Genomic DNA, 13069 nt, shown 5'->3' with positions numbered 1-13069 from the left:
AAATACAAGAGAAACACTAATGGTAACAAATGGTTTGGAACAAGCTAAAAGGTAAAAAGACAAAAACAGAGCCAGTAGCTGAATCTACAGAGAAAACCTTCAGCTGACGGACACGGAGAAGCCGAAATCAGACTTTTTTTAATCTTCTGTTTGAAAAACAACTTTTGACCAAATTAGTTAAGGATTTTGGTTAAACTCAGCTCTCACCTCATGGCATCATACATGATGAAGGCTGTGTGTGTGTGTGTGTTTGGACCTTTAACAGTGCCGCCGCCTGCTGAGGGTAGAACATGGAGGCGCTCAGAGCCATGAGTCCAGCAGGAAGCAGGAATCGTTTCATCCTGGAGCCTGAAGACAGAGAAAACAGCTGAAGTCCTGATCGGGACTGAAGAGCTCAGAGTTTCTCCTCTGAGGACAAACAGCCGCTGATCTCAGACCTGAGGCTGAAGCTTCTGTTACCTTTGGCCAAATAAAGTCCCAGGAAGCCGGAGAACCCCACCACAGCCACGCTGGGGTAAAGGTCCGGAGGCGGGTCACTGAGAAACTGAACCGTCTCTGAAGGACACAACAAGGAGGAGAGGAAATATGTGGACCTAAATTAAAGACATGTGAAGATGTGCAGCTCTGACTCATGACTCAGCGGTTCAAACTGGCCCCTCGTTTAAGAAACAGGAAGTGATTTTCTCACCGCTGACAGTCGTCACTGACGTGTTTATGGTCGGCTCCATCCTCCCGTACGTCTGCTGCAGTTTGAGAACAAACAGAGACGGTAAAGTTAAAAACAATCAGCTCAGTCTATTAAAGCTCATTTGTCTCAGACTCCGTCAGTTACAGATAAAAACGCAGCAGAAAAGTGTGAAAATCATGAAGACTTTTTAATAAAAATCTGGTTTGAAACATTTAATTAAACTTGACTTTTAATTAACAAAATAAGAGACCAAAAGATGAAAACAATCTGAATAAAAGCAACATACTTTGTTCAGGTTCGATAAAAACTCACTTCAACTTTCTCCAACGCAGTCTGGACAGCTCGCTGCAACAAAAAACAATTAAATTTAACTTTTTACACCTTTAATGTAGCTGTGAGGCATTCAGACTTGGACTCACCTGACCCAGGTCCACGTACGGCTCAGCACGCCTCCTCAGCGAGGCGACGCTCTGCTCCAGATGACTCGGCTCCGGCGCCTCCGATGGAGGCTTTGGTTCGGGTCGGGTGTACAGAGACGGCAGCTGGAACACAGGAGGGAAACAAACCAGCTAAAATTAGAAAAACAAAACTTAAAAGCAAAAAAATTGATGCCCATTCATTTCAATATGACCAAAAATATTAAAGTTTTTTTTATATATATATATAGATGTTGCATCAAAGACGTTACCACATAAGAGCTGAAAAAACAGACCCCATCAGACCTTCATAGGCAAATTTGTGGTACTTTGAGTCCATCTGAATCTATTAGCAGCCGTTTAAGCTTTAAATATTTATTTTATCTTTTAGTGGACATTCTCCAAGTTTTAGCAATTGTTTCACGTTTTATTTTTCTGCCTCTGTGATCACTTGTAAACAAATTTAATGTATTAATTGTGTTTCATCATGATTAAACATTGATCTCAGTGGTAATTTTATAATTTTACTAAATTTTAACTATTTGGATATTTTTGCATCCCTGTAGTTTTGTGCCTTTTTCTTTTTTTCTCTCCATATTTTTTCTTAATTTGAACCGTTTTAATGTTAGCTTTTATAGTTTAACAGTATTTTTATGTTTGTTTGTCTCACCTGATATCACATGATCTGTTTACTGTTGCCATCAAGGAAAAGGTACAGATCAATCAAGACAAGAACAAACAGATTTAACAATGGTTTTTGCCCATCAGCCATTACTAAACTTGGTAAGAGCTGTAATAAGAACTGAACAAGTGCAATAAGGGACAACTTGTGTAATATCAATCTGCTTGTGTTGCACATTTGGGTGTTTAAAACCTGTAAATATTATTACAGTATTATTTATATATATATTTATATTATACTGTTTTTACTTTTGGTCTGGGAAGCAAACCCAAATTTTATTGTATTTAGGTGCAATGACAATAAAAGTATTATATTCTATTCTGTATGCTTATGTTTTACTTATATTGTTCCTTTTTTAATAATATTAAACCTAACTAATATTTTAACCTTCTTCTAGACTTTTGGCTGTTTTTGTAAAGTTTTTATTTATTTATTGCCTTTTTCAGATTATTTCTAGTAATTTTTTGACTGTTTGCAACTGTGTGGATCACACTTTAATCACTTACAGTCAATTTATGTTCCATCATGAGCTGGTCTTGTGTTTTTATTTATTTTTGACATGATTACTACATTTTGCTGCAGAGGTTTAAGCTGAATATTTATCAAATCAGATATTGATGTACATTTTAATGACTTAAATAAACAAATCGATTAAATAAAAACTTTATTTTATTTCTTTATTCCATCTTTAAAACCCTGCTTTTGATGAACCCACCTCATCGATGCTCAGAATCGGCTCTGGGCTCTTCTTTTTACTCCCGCCGGAAGTCAGCGCCGAGCCGCTCATCAGGGCCGGAGCCGCGGACCACAGCGACACCTGGTGGACAAACGCAATATGAGTGCTCTGCCTTGGTCGTACTGTAAATCACTCATACAAACATGACACCACAATAAGATCAGAAAGAAGTAAGTTCAATAAGAAGCCTTAAAAGGCAAAACAATCTATATTATTATCGTTAATAAACAGACGAGGTAGCGAGGGCTGCTAGCTAGCTGCGTGCGTGCCATACAGATGTTGGCTAAATTGGCAACACGGTTAAAGCTACATCATAAACTAAATTATTTGTACTAAGTAATTACTATGAACGAAAAGTAGAGGTTTACGAATAAAAAGAAAAACTACATATTACGGGTAGTTACCAATTTTAAGTATGACATCGTGAATAGAGGAGGCTTTCGCTTTTCTACGGCAACTCGGAGAAGTGCATCCACGTCACACTTTCAAAACAAAAGCATGACTATAATATTTAGATCTAAAAAAAAAAAAAAAAGGTTAATTTAAACCCATTCACAACTGTTTTTATATAATGTACGTATATAACAAAATATTTTTTACACTTTTCAAATCTATAAAATACTAATACTTGCTGAAAAGCTTTAGATTATCATAGAAAATAAAGGCTGTAAAAATTTAAACATCTTTTACCTCATTTTATGCGATGTGTGGAGCTTTTCTATCGTTTCATTACACTCATGTTGAGTTTAGAATAATTATTTTGCAACAAACTATTCCATCAAAAACTATAAATGTATGCACAGTAATTTTAGGTTTAAAAAAGATACTAACTTGCACTTTACTTTTTAAAAAGAAGTACATACAAAATGTTTTGTTTTTGTAGAATAGCAGCTCCAGTAAAGTGTTCACAAAAACAAAAAATTCCTTGCAAGTCAAGAACGTATCGTTGTGTAAAAACACTTACTGCTGTAATTAATGTGTCAATAAATTACCGGTAGTTTAAGAACACACTATTAGTCAAAGAGAATACACACAGACAAGTGAAAGTTGACCAATATGAACATTTATTTCTGGAAATAAGTTACAAATTGTTTCCAAAGAGTTTCTACTTAGATTGTAAGATATGTTGGTTTGATCTTTTGTTCATTTTCTGATACAGTCGTTAAAACAAGGTTGTTTTTTTAGATCCTCTATTCTGTTTTCCTACTGGCAGACAGGTGGACTAAAGATGCAGCGCTATGACTGAACGTACCTGGAATATGGACAGTAGTACATCATTGGTTACGAGTTTCTAGCTGGAACAGTAACGGAGGAGGACGGCGTGTGATGCTTCAGTGAAGACATGATGAGGGCATGAAACTATGATGGTTTCCTCAGTAAGTGTGTGGGGAAAAGTGACTCAAATTATTATTTGAAATGTTTAAAACCCATTATTTATAGTTTGCATCCAGTTCAGTCAAACTACAGGAATTGAATAATCAGTTGTAACGTTATGAAACCGTGCTGTCCAACAACAGAACCTGCAGGACGAACTGTCCACCTGACGAGGCGCATGCAGAGCTGCTGGGACGAAGCACGAAAAGAAAGAGAAGCACGATTAAAAAACAACTCTGATAATAAATAACCCTACAGTTACTGCATAGCTCAGTGAAAAGCACTACATCATAAAATAAATAACTTAAATACGCAGCTGACGAGCAGAACCGCACCAGGGTGTGCTCTAGCCCTTTTCACAGTCGGCTGAAAAAAATAAAACATGAATATAAAATAAACGCGGAGCTGGTCATCGAGCACGGCTTGGCGGGCTCCAGAATCAAAGTGCTGAACTTCTGAGATTCTGTACGAGAACGGAGGGTTTGGATTTAGAGACTGCGGTTCTGACTTTCTGCTGGTGTCTGAAATCAACACAGAAACCACAGAGATCAGAGGGGAACCAGTGAAGTCGGACCTCAAACAGGAACATCTCGAGACATCTCCTGGTTCATCCAGACTCGCCTCGTCGAGTTTGAAACATTAGAGCCGTCATTTGGATTCACGTGCACGTTTAAACCACAAATAATTACAAACAAAAATCAGTGCAGAAATAATAATTTCCCTTCATCAAATGTGAGATATTTCAGCGTTTGGCACACAGGAAAAAGAACTCAAACAGCATTTGATCAAAGGTTTTTGCATCGCCAACAAATTATATAAATAAAACACTATAAAATTATCAATGTATAGAAAAATGGTTTTACATTTACATAAATACAGCTAAGAGCAGAAATAATAAACAAGTTCTGACTAAATCAAAACGTGAAGGTTTGTTTAGTCAAATACATGGGAACTGCTAGCGCGCCAATTTACCGGTAGGTGTGGCTAACCTCGAAGTTTATTTTATTTACTCGTGTTCTTTATCTCATCTAATGAAGAAAAGATAACTTTAAAATAATTTACAGTTCTTCTGTTCTGGTACAAAATTAAATCAAAGAGCAGAGGTTCATAATGGAGAAAAGAAACGCTAGCTAATGCTAGCGAACAGCTAAAGAATAACATTCAGCTGTCATTCTGTAGAACGTAACGAGGCAGCAAAACGTTAGCCCGCAAAGCCGTAAAAAAAGGAGCAAAACTTCGGCAAACTTTAGCTGGTTTAGCACGCGTTAGTGGACGCCGTTTCAATTGTTGACTCTTAGGATTTGCCAATGCTAAACGTTAATTTTAAACAAGTAAAATTACATTTTAGTTCACAAACATATGTAGAAAGTTCAGTTTATGATGGTAAAATAAACTGTGCTAATGGCTAGCTAATACAAGCTAATCCCTCTTTAAACTTGGTATTTTACAATATTTTCCATGTTTATATTTATTAAATTATAATTTATTGATAGACTGGTTCTCTGTTGTGACATAATGGCTAACTCGCAGCTAAAATCTGTTAGCAAAATCCTGCAAAAGCTAGCCGTTACATCTGAAGCTAGTCATAGCTAAGGCTAATTTTATTTAATTTTACTGAGTAAATCTATAGAATAAAACAGTCAGTTTAGACAACAGGGCAAACATTTTAGTTCTTTGGTTTCGTCTTTTTATATAAAGAGGCAGCAGAAAAAAGGAGCTAAACTGAGGCTAACATTAACTAGCTTAGCAGATCTTAGCGGGCGCCATTTCATATTTTCATTTTGTTTTAATTTGGTGACATTACAGTACCAGAATATTTAAATAACAGATTCTTGCATAAATTTAATGGGTGGGACTGTAAAAAAAACAAAACTTTTGTGATATTTTGTGATTCTTTTCAGTCGAAGATGACGTAGAGTAGAAATTTGGCAGAAAAACTTCATTTTTCTTGTCACTGCTGGTGCCTTTACTGCTCCTCAACCCAAAACAACACTTCTTTAATAGTCTGGGTAACACTCTGCTGAAAGAAAAATGTTTTTGCGTGAGGTCCAGAGTTGCCTGAATCCTTTGGAGCATTTTCACTTCACCTGGAGTTCATTTCAGACACCGCTGAACGTCTGACAGAACTCCTGGACCTTTAAAACTATTTACACCCACAAGAAGAACCGATAAAGTGCAGGGAACGTGGATCTCTCTTTAAAACCGCGGTACCGTGTAGGGTTCATTAAATCTGAATCTGTCTCGCACAAGACGACGAGGTGAGGGGACGAGGACGGACGTGAAGACGCTGTGGGAGTTCGGTGGTGAGCTGGAAGCAAACGGGACAGAGCTGGAACGCACTGGAAGCCAAAATGGTGTTCTATGAACCGTAACGTGAGCTCATGACAAACTGAGCCGTTTCCTACAGCCTGAGTTTATATTTCGACACAGATTATATAATCTACTACACTACAGTGTTATACTTTAGTCATATACCTGATTTTATCATTTATTTGATATACTTCTGGAGGGCTAACATGTCTTTAATCAAACAAAACATCCGGAACAGAAGGAAAAAAACTAAACCTAAACAAACGCGATTGGTTGAATTAACTGGAAAAGCTGCTGCTTCCAGTGCGTTTCTGCAGCGGAGGACGTTTCTCACCGAGCTGCGGCTGCTGAAGACTCAGAACTGCAACAAAACAGGCGAAATTTAGCTGCAGTCCCGCTGAAACAACACAATGTTGTTCAACTAGTCTCATACAGTCGCAGCAGAGAGACACCGGCCTGACTGATCTGCCTAAACACAACAGATGAGGAGTCTGAAGAAGTTGAGGCATGATGTAAAATTAAAACCGAACACAAGGATTTATAAATACCAAACCCATATTTTATTCATATTGGAACATAGTATCACATTTAAACCAAGGAACATGACCATTTTAAGTATAAAATCAGTTTATTTTTAATGGGATGTCAGCAACACGTTTGTTTAAAGTTGTTCCAGGAGCATCAAAATGCTGCAACAATCAGAGGTCTGGATCAGAACCACCCGGAGGAACATTTAGTAACTAATGAGATCAATTATAAACAGCTCAGTCAGAGGAACGGGCATGAAAAGAGACTTATAGAAATAAATATGGGCAGAGGTTTGGTAGTCTGTACTTGAATCTCCATCACCTCCAGTTTATAATCTCACCAGCAGATTGGAAGAATCTGTAGAAACCTCTGAGCTCAGGTTTTAGGACATCTGCTCCCAGCCAGCAAAAGATCCAGGACTCTAGAACAGCTCGAATCCTCCATCAGACCAGAATGGGACAACAGTTCCTGCAGAACCTCCAACATCTGGTGGTCTCAGGTTTACAGACTGCTGTCCGAAGCAGAGATGCTTCAGAGGAAACATGAACCTGGAGCATCTTTAAACAGAAATGTTGCTGCAATAAAGTTCAAAACTTCCTGATTTTTTTTTTTTTCAACAAAATGGTCACATTTCTGAGTTTAAACATTTGTTACATCGTTTATGTCCCACTGTAAATAAAATATGAGGTTTGTAAATCCTTACTTTCTGTTCTTAGTTACATTTTATCCAACTTGTCCAGAACCCGGGTTGTAGAACAGGAAACTGAGCGCAGTCCAAACATAAACCAGCAGAATGAAACCTTTTTTTTTTGTTTTTAAATCGCCACAACCTTTAGTTTATTTTCTAAATTTTCCGAGAACGGTAATTCTGAAAAGGTTCGAGCTAAATGTCAACAAGAGATGGAGCCACAAATCGACTGGCCTCGTTAACCAGGAGGAGCAGCTGCGTGGCCCCGCCCGTCGGGTTCTCACCTGTCCTTCAGGTAAGTGCTGGTCTCTGGTTTAACACCTGATCCCCCTCAGCGGGACAACCCAGTCCTCTAACAGTCCAGTTTCTACAAAAGGTGAAGCAGACCTCAGCTGCAGCGCCTGACGTGCTCCAGCACATACTCTGGGAAGTGCAGGCTGCACACCTGCAGACCGTCCAGTTTGCAAGGCATTCTGGGATACTCGTCCTCCTTCCACTTGTTGTCGTCGGGGTCAAAGGTCAGGATGGAGTCGCTGTAGTGGCCGTTGTAACACAGGCCGCCCAGCACCATGATCTGCCTGTCCAACACCGCTACCCCATGGCCGCTGCGCCCAATCGGCATGGAGGCCAGAATGGTCCACTCGTCCGTCTCCGGGTCGTACACCTCGGTGGACGGGCAGCCCTGCGACTCGAAGGACGCCCGCAGGATGACGCACACGCCTCCAAACACGTACAGCTTCCCGTTGTGGGAGATCATCTTGTGGAAGCAGCGCGCGTAGTTCATTTTGGATTTGTTCTCCCAGCAGCTGGCGTGGGTGCCGGGCAGCAGCGGGCCCCGGCCGCCGCTGCCGCCGCCACGAGACGTCCTGTGCAAGTCGGACCCGCTCGAGCCGCCTCCGCCGCCCGCCTCCCGGCCCGGATCGAACACGCACACCTGCTTGGAGGTGGAGGAGGAGGTGATGCCGCCCGTGATGTAGAGTTTACCACTCAGCACCGTTCCTTCGTGGCCGTACTTGTTGACGGGATACGGGTCCACGAACTCCCAGCGGTCCTCTGTGATGTCGTACCGCTCCGTGGAATAGAAGGTCTCGTCTCGCGTGCGGCCCGCCACGGCGTAAATGAACTTCCCAATGACGCCAACGGCAAACTCTGACCTGCAAACAACAAAAACACAACGACGCAGTCAAACAACAACCTGTAAAATCCACAGAGAGACACCTCAAAGACTCCTCTAACCTGGGCACGGACATGTCGGCCATGCGCAGCCACGAGTTCTGCCGCGGGTCGTAACGGTACACTTTAGAGGAGGCGTGAAACTCCCCGTCGGGCCCCAGCTCCTCTCCGCCCAGCAGGAAGGCGAAGTTGTTAACAATTGCCAAGCAGTCCGGTCTCAGAGGCACCTGAGGGCCCTCCAGCTCCCACCACACCTGACAGACAACACCAACGATTACAGACGGACAGAACGGCCGGCGCCTCGGAGGCGAAGCTCTAAAGAACAAAGGCTTTCTGTAAAACACCTTGGGACGCTGCAGCAGCAGGATCTTGCTGTTCACCATGCTGTGGCCAATCATTCCCCTGAAGACGGCGGTCTGCGGGCGGACCGAGCGGATCCGGTTGGATCTGGTCTCCACCAGAGGCTGCTGGTTGACGTCATGGAAGTAGCTGAGGGCCTGATCCACCTCCTGCCTCAGCTGTCGGGAGTAACGGTAGAACTCAGACGTCTTCACCTGGAAAAAAAAAAAAGAAACACGAAGATCAGACACCAAGAGCTTCCAGCCAATCAGAAACCCAGGAACCAAGACACAAAGAGCTTTGAGCCAATCAGAAACCCAGGAATCAAGACACAAAGAGCTTTGAGCCAATCAGAAACCCAGGAATCAAGCTGTAGCTGCAGACGTAAACAAAAGTCGCTGACCTTTTCAAAGATGTCTGCCGGTGTCATGAGACAGAAGCGGACGGACTGGACGATGGTGTCTGTGTGCCTCCAGCGCCGCCGGTCGTGCCTCAGCCACGCCTGGACGGCTTCGTACAGCTCGATCTCTGGGAAGCGACTCAAAGCGTCGCTGTTCAGGTACGCCTGGGTCGGAACCAGAGGGGAACGGGTCAGATACCAAACCCAGCTGAGGTACGAGTGTGAACACGAAAAATAAATAATTTCCTCAACCTGAAAACAGTCATAATCTGGATTAACAATCAGAGATTATCCATCTGAAGATGAAGATTTAATCAAAGTTCTTTGTTGTAAACTCAATTAAAAAAAATTTATCAATGTGTTTACATTTGAATAAAAACATAAAAGCATCTTTAATAAGTTGAAGAATCTGCAGAAATTAGACTAAAACTTCTGATTCAGATAATTTTTAAAGTCTAATTTGAGTTTTTTTTACAGACAATATATAAAAAAATCTGCTGAAGTTGAAATCAAGCTAAAAGCTAAAAACAGCTAAATATAAGCTAAAAACATAAAATAGATAATGTCAGCTAATAGTAACAAAATGCTACAAAAAAGCAAAGGCTAAAGTCTTTAAGTGTCACAAACATTAACTAAACAAAGCTGAATGTTAGCTACAGGAAGTGAAAAATTACTTGGACAAGAAACACTACCTAAAAACTGACCGTAGCAAAATGTCAGCTAAAAGAAGAAAAGCTAACAGCTAAAAAGCAACAAAATGTTTGACTAAAAGAAGCAAAAGACAACAAAAAAGCTAAAATTAGCAAAAGGCAAGCTGAAAGGTAGAAATAACAAAAGGTTAACTAAAACAGCTAAATGGTAGCAAAAAGCTAGCTTTAAGCTTTTAAAAGTAACTAAACATTGGCTAGATGTGACAAAACATTAGCTAAAGGTAGTGAAAAACGTATCTAAAAGAAGTAAAACTTTTGTTAAAACGTGAAGTAGCAAAATATTAGCTAAAAGGCAGAGACAGCAGCTGAAGCAGATTTCAAAGAGAACCATGTTTCTGAAAAAACTGAAGAGATCTTTATTTATATGTTCCCCATAGAAATACATAAAGTTAAATATTTTAAAAAGTACCAAAATTATAAAAACCAAAGGTCACAGCAGCCATCTCCTGAATGAGCCGAACATTTTGACACATGAACAGCTAAAATACCACACAGCATAAAGAAACAGACTGTAAAGGATGAATCAGAGTTGGCAGTGGGACCTGGAGTCTCTCGAGGCTGAGGTAGGACAGGAAGTCAGATCTGCTCATGAGGGGAACAAAGTTTTCCAGGAGGAAGTTGTCGAGCTGCTCCTGGACGCCCTCCACACCCACGCTGAAGTCCTCCAGGAGGCGCATGACCTCGGCGCAGTTCTCCAGGCAGATCTTAGCCAGCAAGAAGGAGCAGCAGAACTCCACGGCCTCCGTCAGCTGGACGTACATGGCCGCCTGCGAGGACAAGAGAGGGCTTCTGCTTCAGCTCGGGGTCAAACACAGACAGAGGGGGGGGACAACGGTTTGGGTCAGTACCTGCAGGATCTCCTGCACCGTGGGCATGCTGAGCTCCAGAGAGCCGTAGTACATGAAGCGCAGGATGTGGCCGAAGCCTGCGGCCGTCAGCCCCTTCATGTGGATCTTGTCCTGGTCCCGCTCCCTCATGTCCGCCGTGAACATGACCCGGAAGTAATCGCTCTGGGTGGCCAGCAGAGCCTTGTGGGCCTGCAGGAGGAGGAGGAGGAGACGCATCACAACAACATTACATGAAGTCAAACTGCTAGAATAAAAAAAATCTGTAATTTGATCCAAACTCACAGCTGAAACAAAACAGGAGACAGAAATCTGTCCAATTCTGAAGAGACTGAGGTCAAAGATGTAGTTTTATCTTTTCATTTACAAACTGATTACATCTGCAATATTTTATTAAAAATTAGATTTTCTGGCAACGAACATGTTTTTATTCTGCAGGGAGTCGGGGAACCAAGAGGATCGGTCCAAATGTGAGGATGTGTTTTTATTGTCCTCGTCCCTGGACGACCTGGAAGGACTGGTTGTTGAACTGGAACTAGCTACAACATTTGTTTTACTTTCTTTCGTCAGTGTGCAGCACTTTGGCCAACAGTGTTGTCTTGCTTTAAGAACAAGCGGTACGTTGATGTCCCCCATCGCTGGGAGATTTAAAGAGTGAGTAGAAGAGTTGCACGGTGGAGCAGAGGGAGTTTTTTATTATTTTTCTTGTCTGAGGCAACGCAGTGACGGAGCCTGGAGAGTGGAGGGAGCAATTTCATCCACCACCAGGCATAATGATGGAGCCAGGGGGTGGCCAATGGTGAACCTTAGCCCACCATAGATTAATCTTTGGCCGCCCCAATCATTTGAAGAAACTATAAAGACATATGAAAACTAGAAAACATGTTTCCTCAAATGAGAGGGGCAGTCACTTTATACATGGTGGTGGCCATCTTGGATTTTGACTTGACAATACAATTTTCAAAAAAACTTTTCTCACGTCTAGATGCAGCCACACCAAAATAGAAGTCGGTACCTCACTTATTTTTCAAGTTATGCTCACAACAAGCACAGACAGATGGAGGACATTTCCAATTCCAACTCTTCGCTCTGCGACAGAGGACAATAAAGTTGAGGTATTTTGTACAACGTGGCAGCTAGGACTCTAGTGTTGGTGTTTACTTTTGTTTCCCCGTTAACGTCAAGCCTCATCGTAGACTCCCGTGTTCCTGAATCCTTGAAGGCGATGACTAAACTCAAAACTGGTATTGTTTGAGCGGATTCACCAAAGTTTTCACAAACATTAATTTAAAATTAAACCATAAAAATCTCCACTTCTCACTAAAAATTATGTTTTTATGTGTTTTTTAGCCTCTCTCATGGTCAGGTGGGAATTCAGACCAGCTCTTCTTTCCAACGTTGGTAAGCGCCACCTGTTGGTCCGTTTGGTTAATTAACTCTTTTTATTTTTGGTTCAAGATGTAGTGGTTAAACCTTGGGTCTCAAGACTTGTGGTTGTGGATACCTGGAAGTGGTGCTCCTCTATCAGCAGCGTGACGTCCAGCAGCAGGCGCTCCTCATACAGCGCTCGGAAGCCCGAGGACACGCTGCCGTCGTGCACCTGGGAAAGGTACACCTCCACATCTGCCCCCGACATAACACACCTGAGGAGGTGAGGACGCAGCGTGAGGAAGAACAAACCAACAGAGACGTCAACAAGCGTCTAACACACCCACAAACACACACTCACCTCTGATTGGCCACGGGCATGTCAGAGGGGGGTGTCCGAGCCAATCAGAGGACAGTGCCCCTTGTGTCCGGTAGATGCTAACAAAGTCCCTTTAGTGAGCGTCAATCACCTGAACAACAGAGCCAACACAACGTTAGAGCAGCGGCACCGACTGCAGCACGGCTGTACAGGTCGGAACACAGGTCACATGTTCATGCTGCACACGTTCAGCCGTACGGTTCATCAGAAACAGGTTCAAAACGTGGAAATAATGAGTTTTGATGCCTCTAATGATGATTGATTAAAGCAGGGGTGTCAAACTCACTTAGAAAAGGGGGCGGAAATTAAAACCTTTTTCAAACAAAGGGCCAATTTCAGAATCTACATTACCTCAAATCAGATACCCAACATATTTTCTTGGTCACAGGTTCCTCAACAAAAGTTTGATTGGTCTCATTTGATGTTCTCTGTT

General features: G+C 41.9%; 2 protein-coding genes across 2 annotated transcripts; both read right to left on the bottom strand.

The window, feature by feature from the left end:
- Nucleotides 1-256: 256 nt before the first annotated feature.
- On the bottom strand, nt 257-3000 carry LOC119429339 (MICOS complex subunit MIC26-like; the record flags this gene model as incomplete). Its single annotated transcript, XM_037696987.1, has 7 exons — nt 2927-3000; nt 2502-2603; nt 1108-1230; nt 1001-1033; nt 689-743; nt 460-555; nt 257-348 (listed from the first exon to the last, which is right to left on the bottom strand). Coding segments are annotated over exons 1-7 (519 nt in total), but the record flags the coding sequence as incomplete, so codon positions are not given.
- A 4391-nt stretch (nt 3001-7391) lies between these two features.
- LOC119429338 (kelch-like protein 15) lies at nt 7392-12723 on the bottom strand. The gene is made up of 8 exons (XM_037696986.1): nt 12619-12723; nt 12394-12532; nt 10893-11081; nt 10587-10811; nt 9338-9499; nt 8940-9149; nt 8659-8849; nt 7392-8576 (listed from the first exon to the last, which is right to left on the bottom strand). The coding sequence occupies exons 1-8, from the start codon at nt 12636-12638 to the stop codon at nt 7811-7813; spliced, it is 1902 nt and encodes a 633-aa protein (XP_037552914.1). The 5' UTR covers nt 12639-12723; the 3' UTR covers nt 7392-7810.
- Between the last annotated feature and the right edge of the window lie 346 nt (nt 12724-13069).

The sequence above is a fragment of the Nematolebias whitei genome, unplaced genomic scaffold (assembly GCF_014905685.2).
Source record: "Nematolebias whitei isolate Nwh7 unplaced genomic scaffold, NemWhi1 Nwh_scaf_508, whole genome shotgun sequence".
Taxonomy (NCBI): Eukaryota; Metazoa; Chordata; class Actinopteri; order Cyprinodontiformes; family Rivulidae; genus Nematolebias; species Nematolebias whitei.
Note: the sequence above shows the minus strand (reverse complement) of the source record. Positions and strands in the feature narration are given on the sequence as shown.

Coding starts and splice junctions, on each gene's coding strand:
- LOC119429338 (XM_037696986.1), bottom strand. CDS start 12,638: ATGCCCGTGGCCAATCAGAG. Junction 12,533..12,618: donor ATGCCCGTGGCCAATCAGAG/GTGAGTGTGTGT, acceptor TCACCTCCTCAG/GTGTGTTATGTCGGGGGCAG. Junction 8,577..8,658: donor GCCGACATGTCCGTGCCCAG/GTTAGAGGAGTC, acceptor TGTTGTTTGCAG/GTCAGAGTTTGCCGTTGGCG.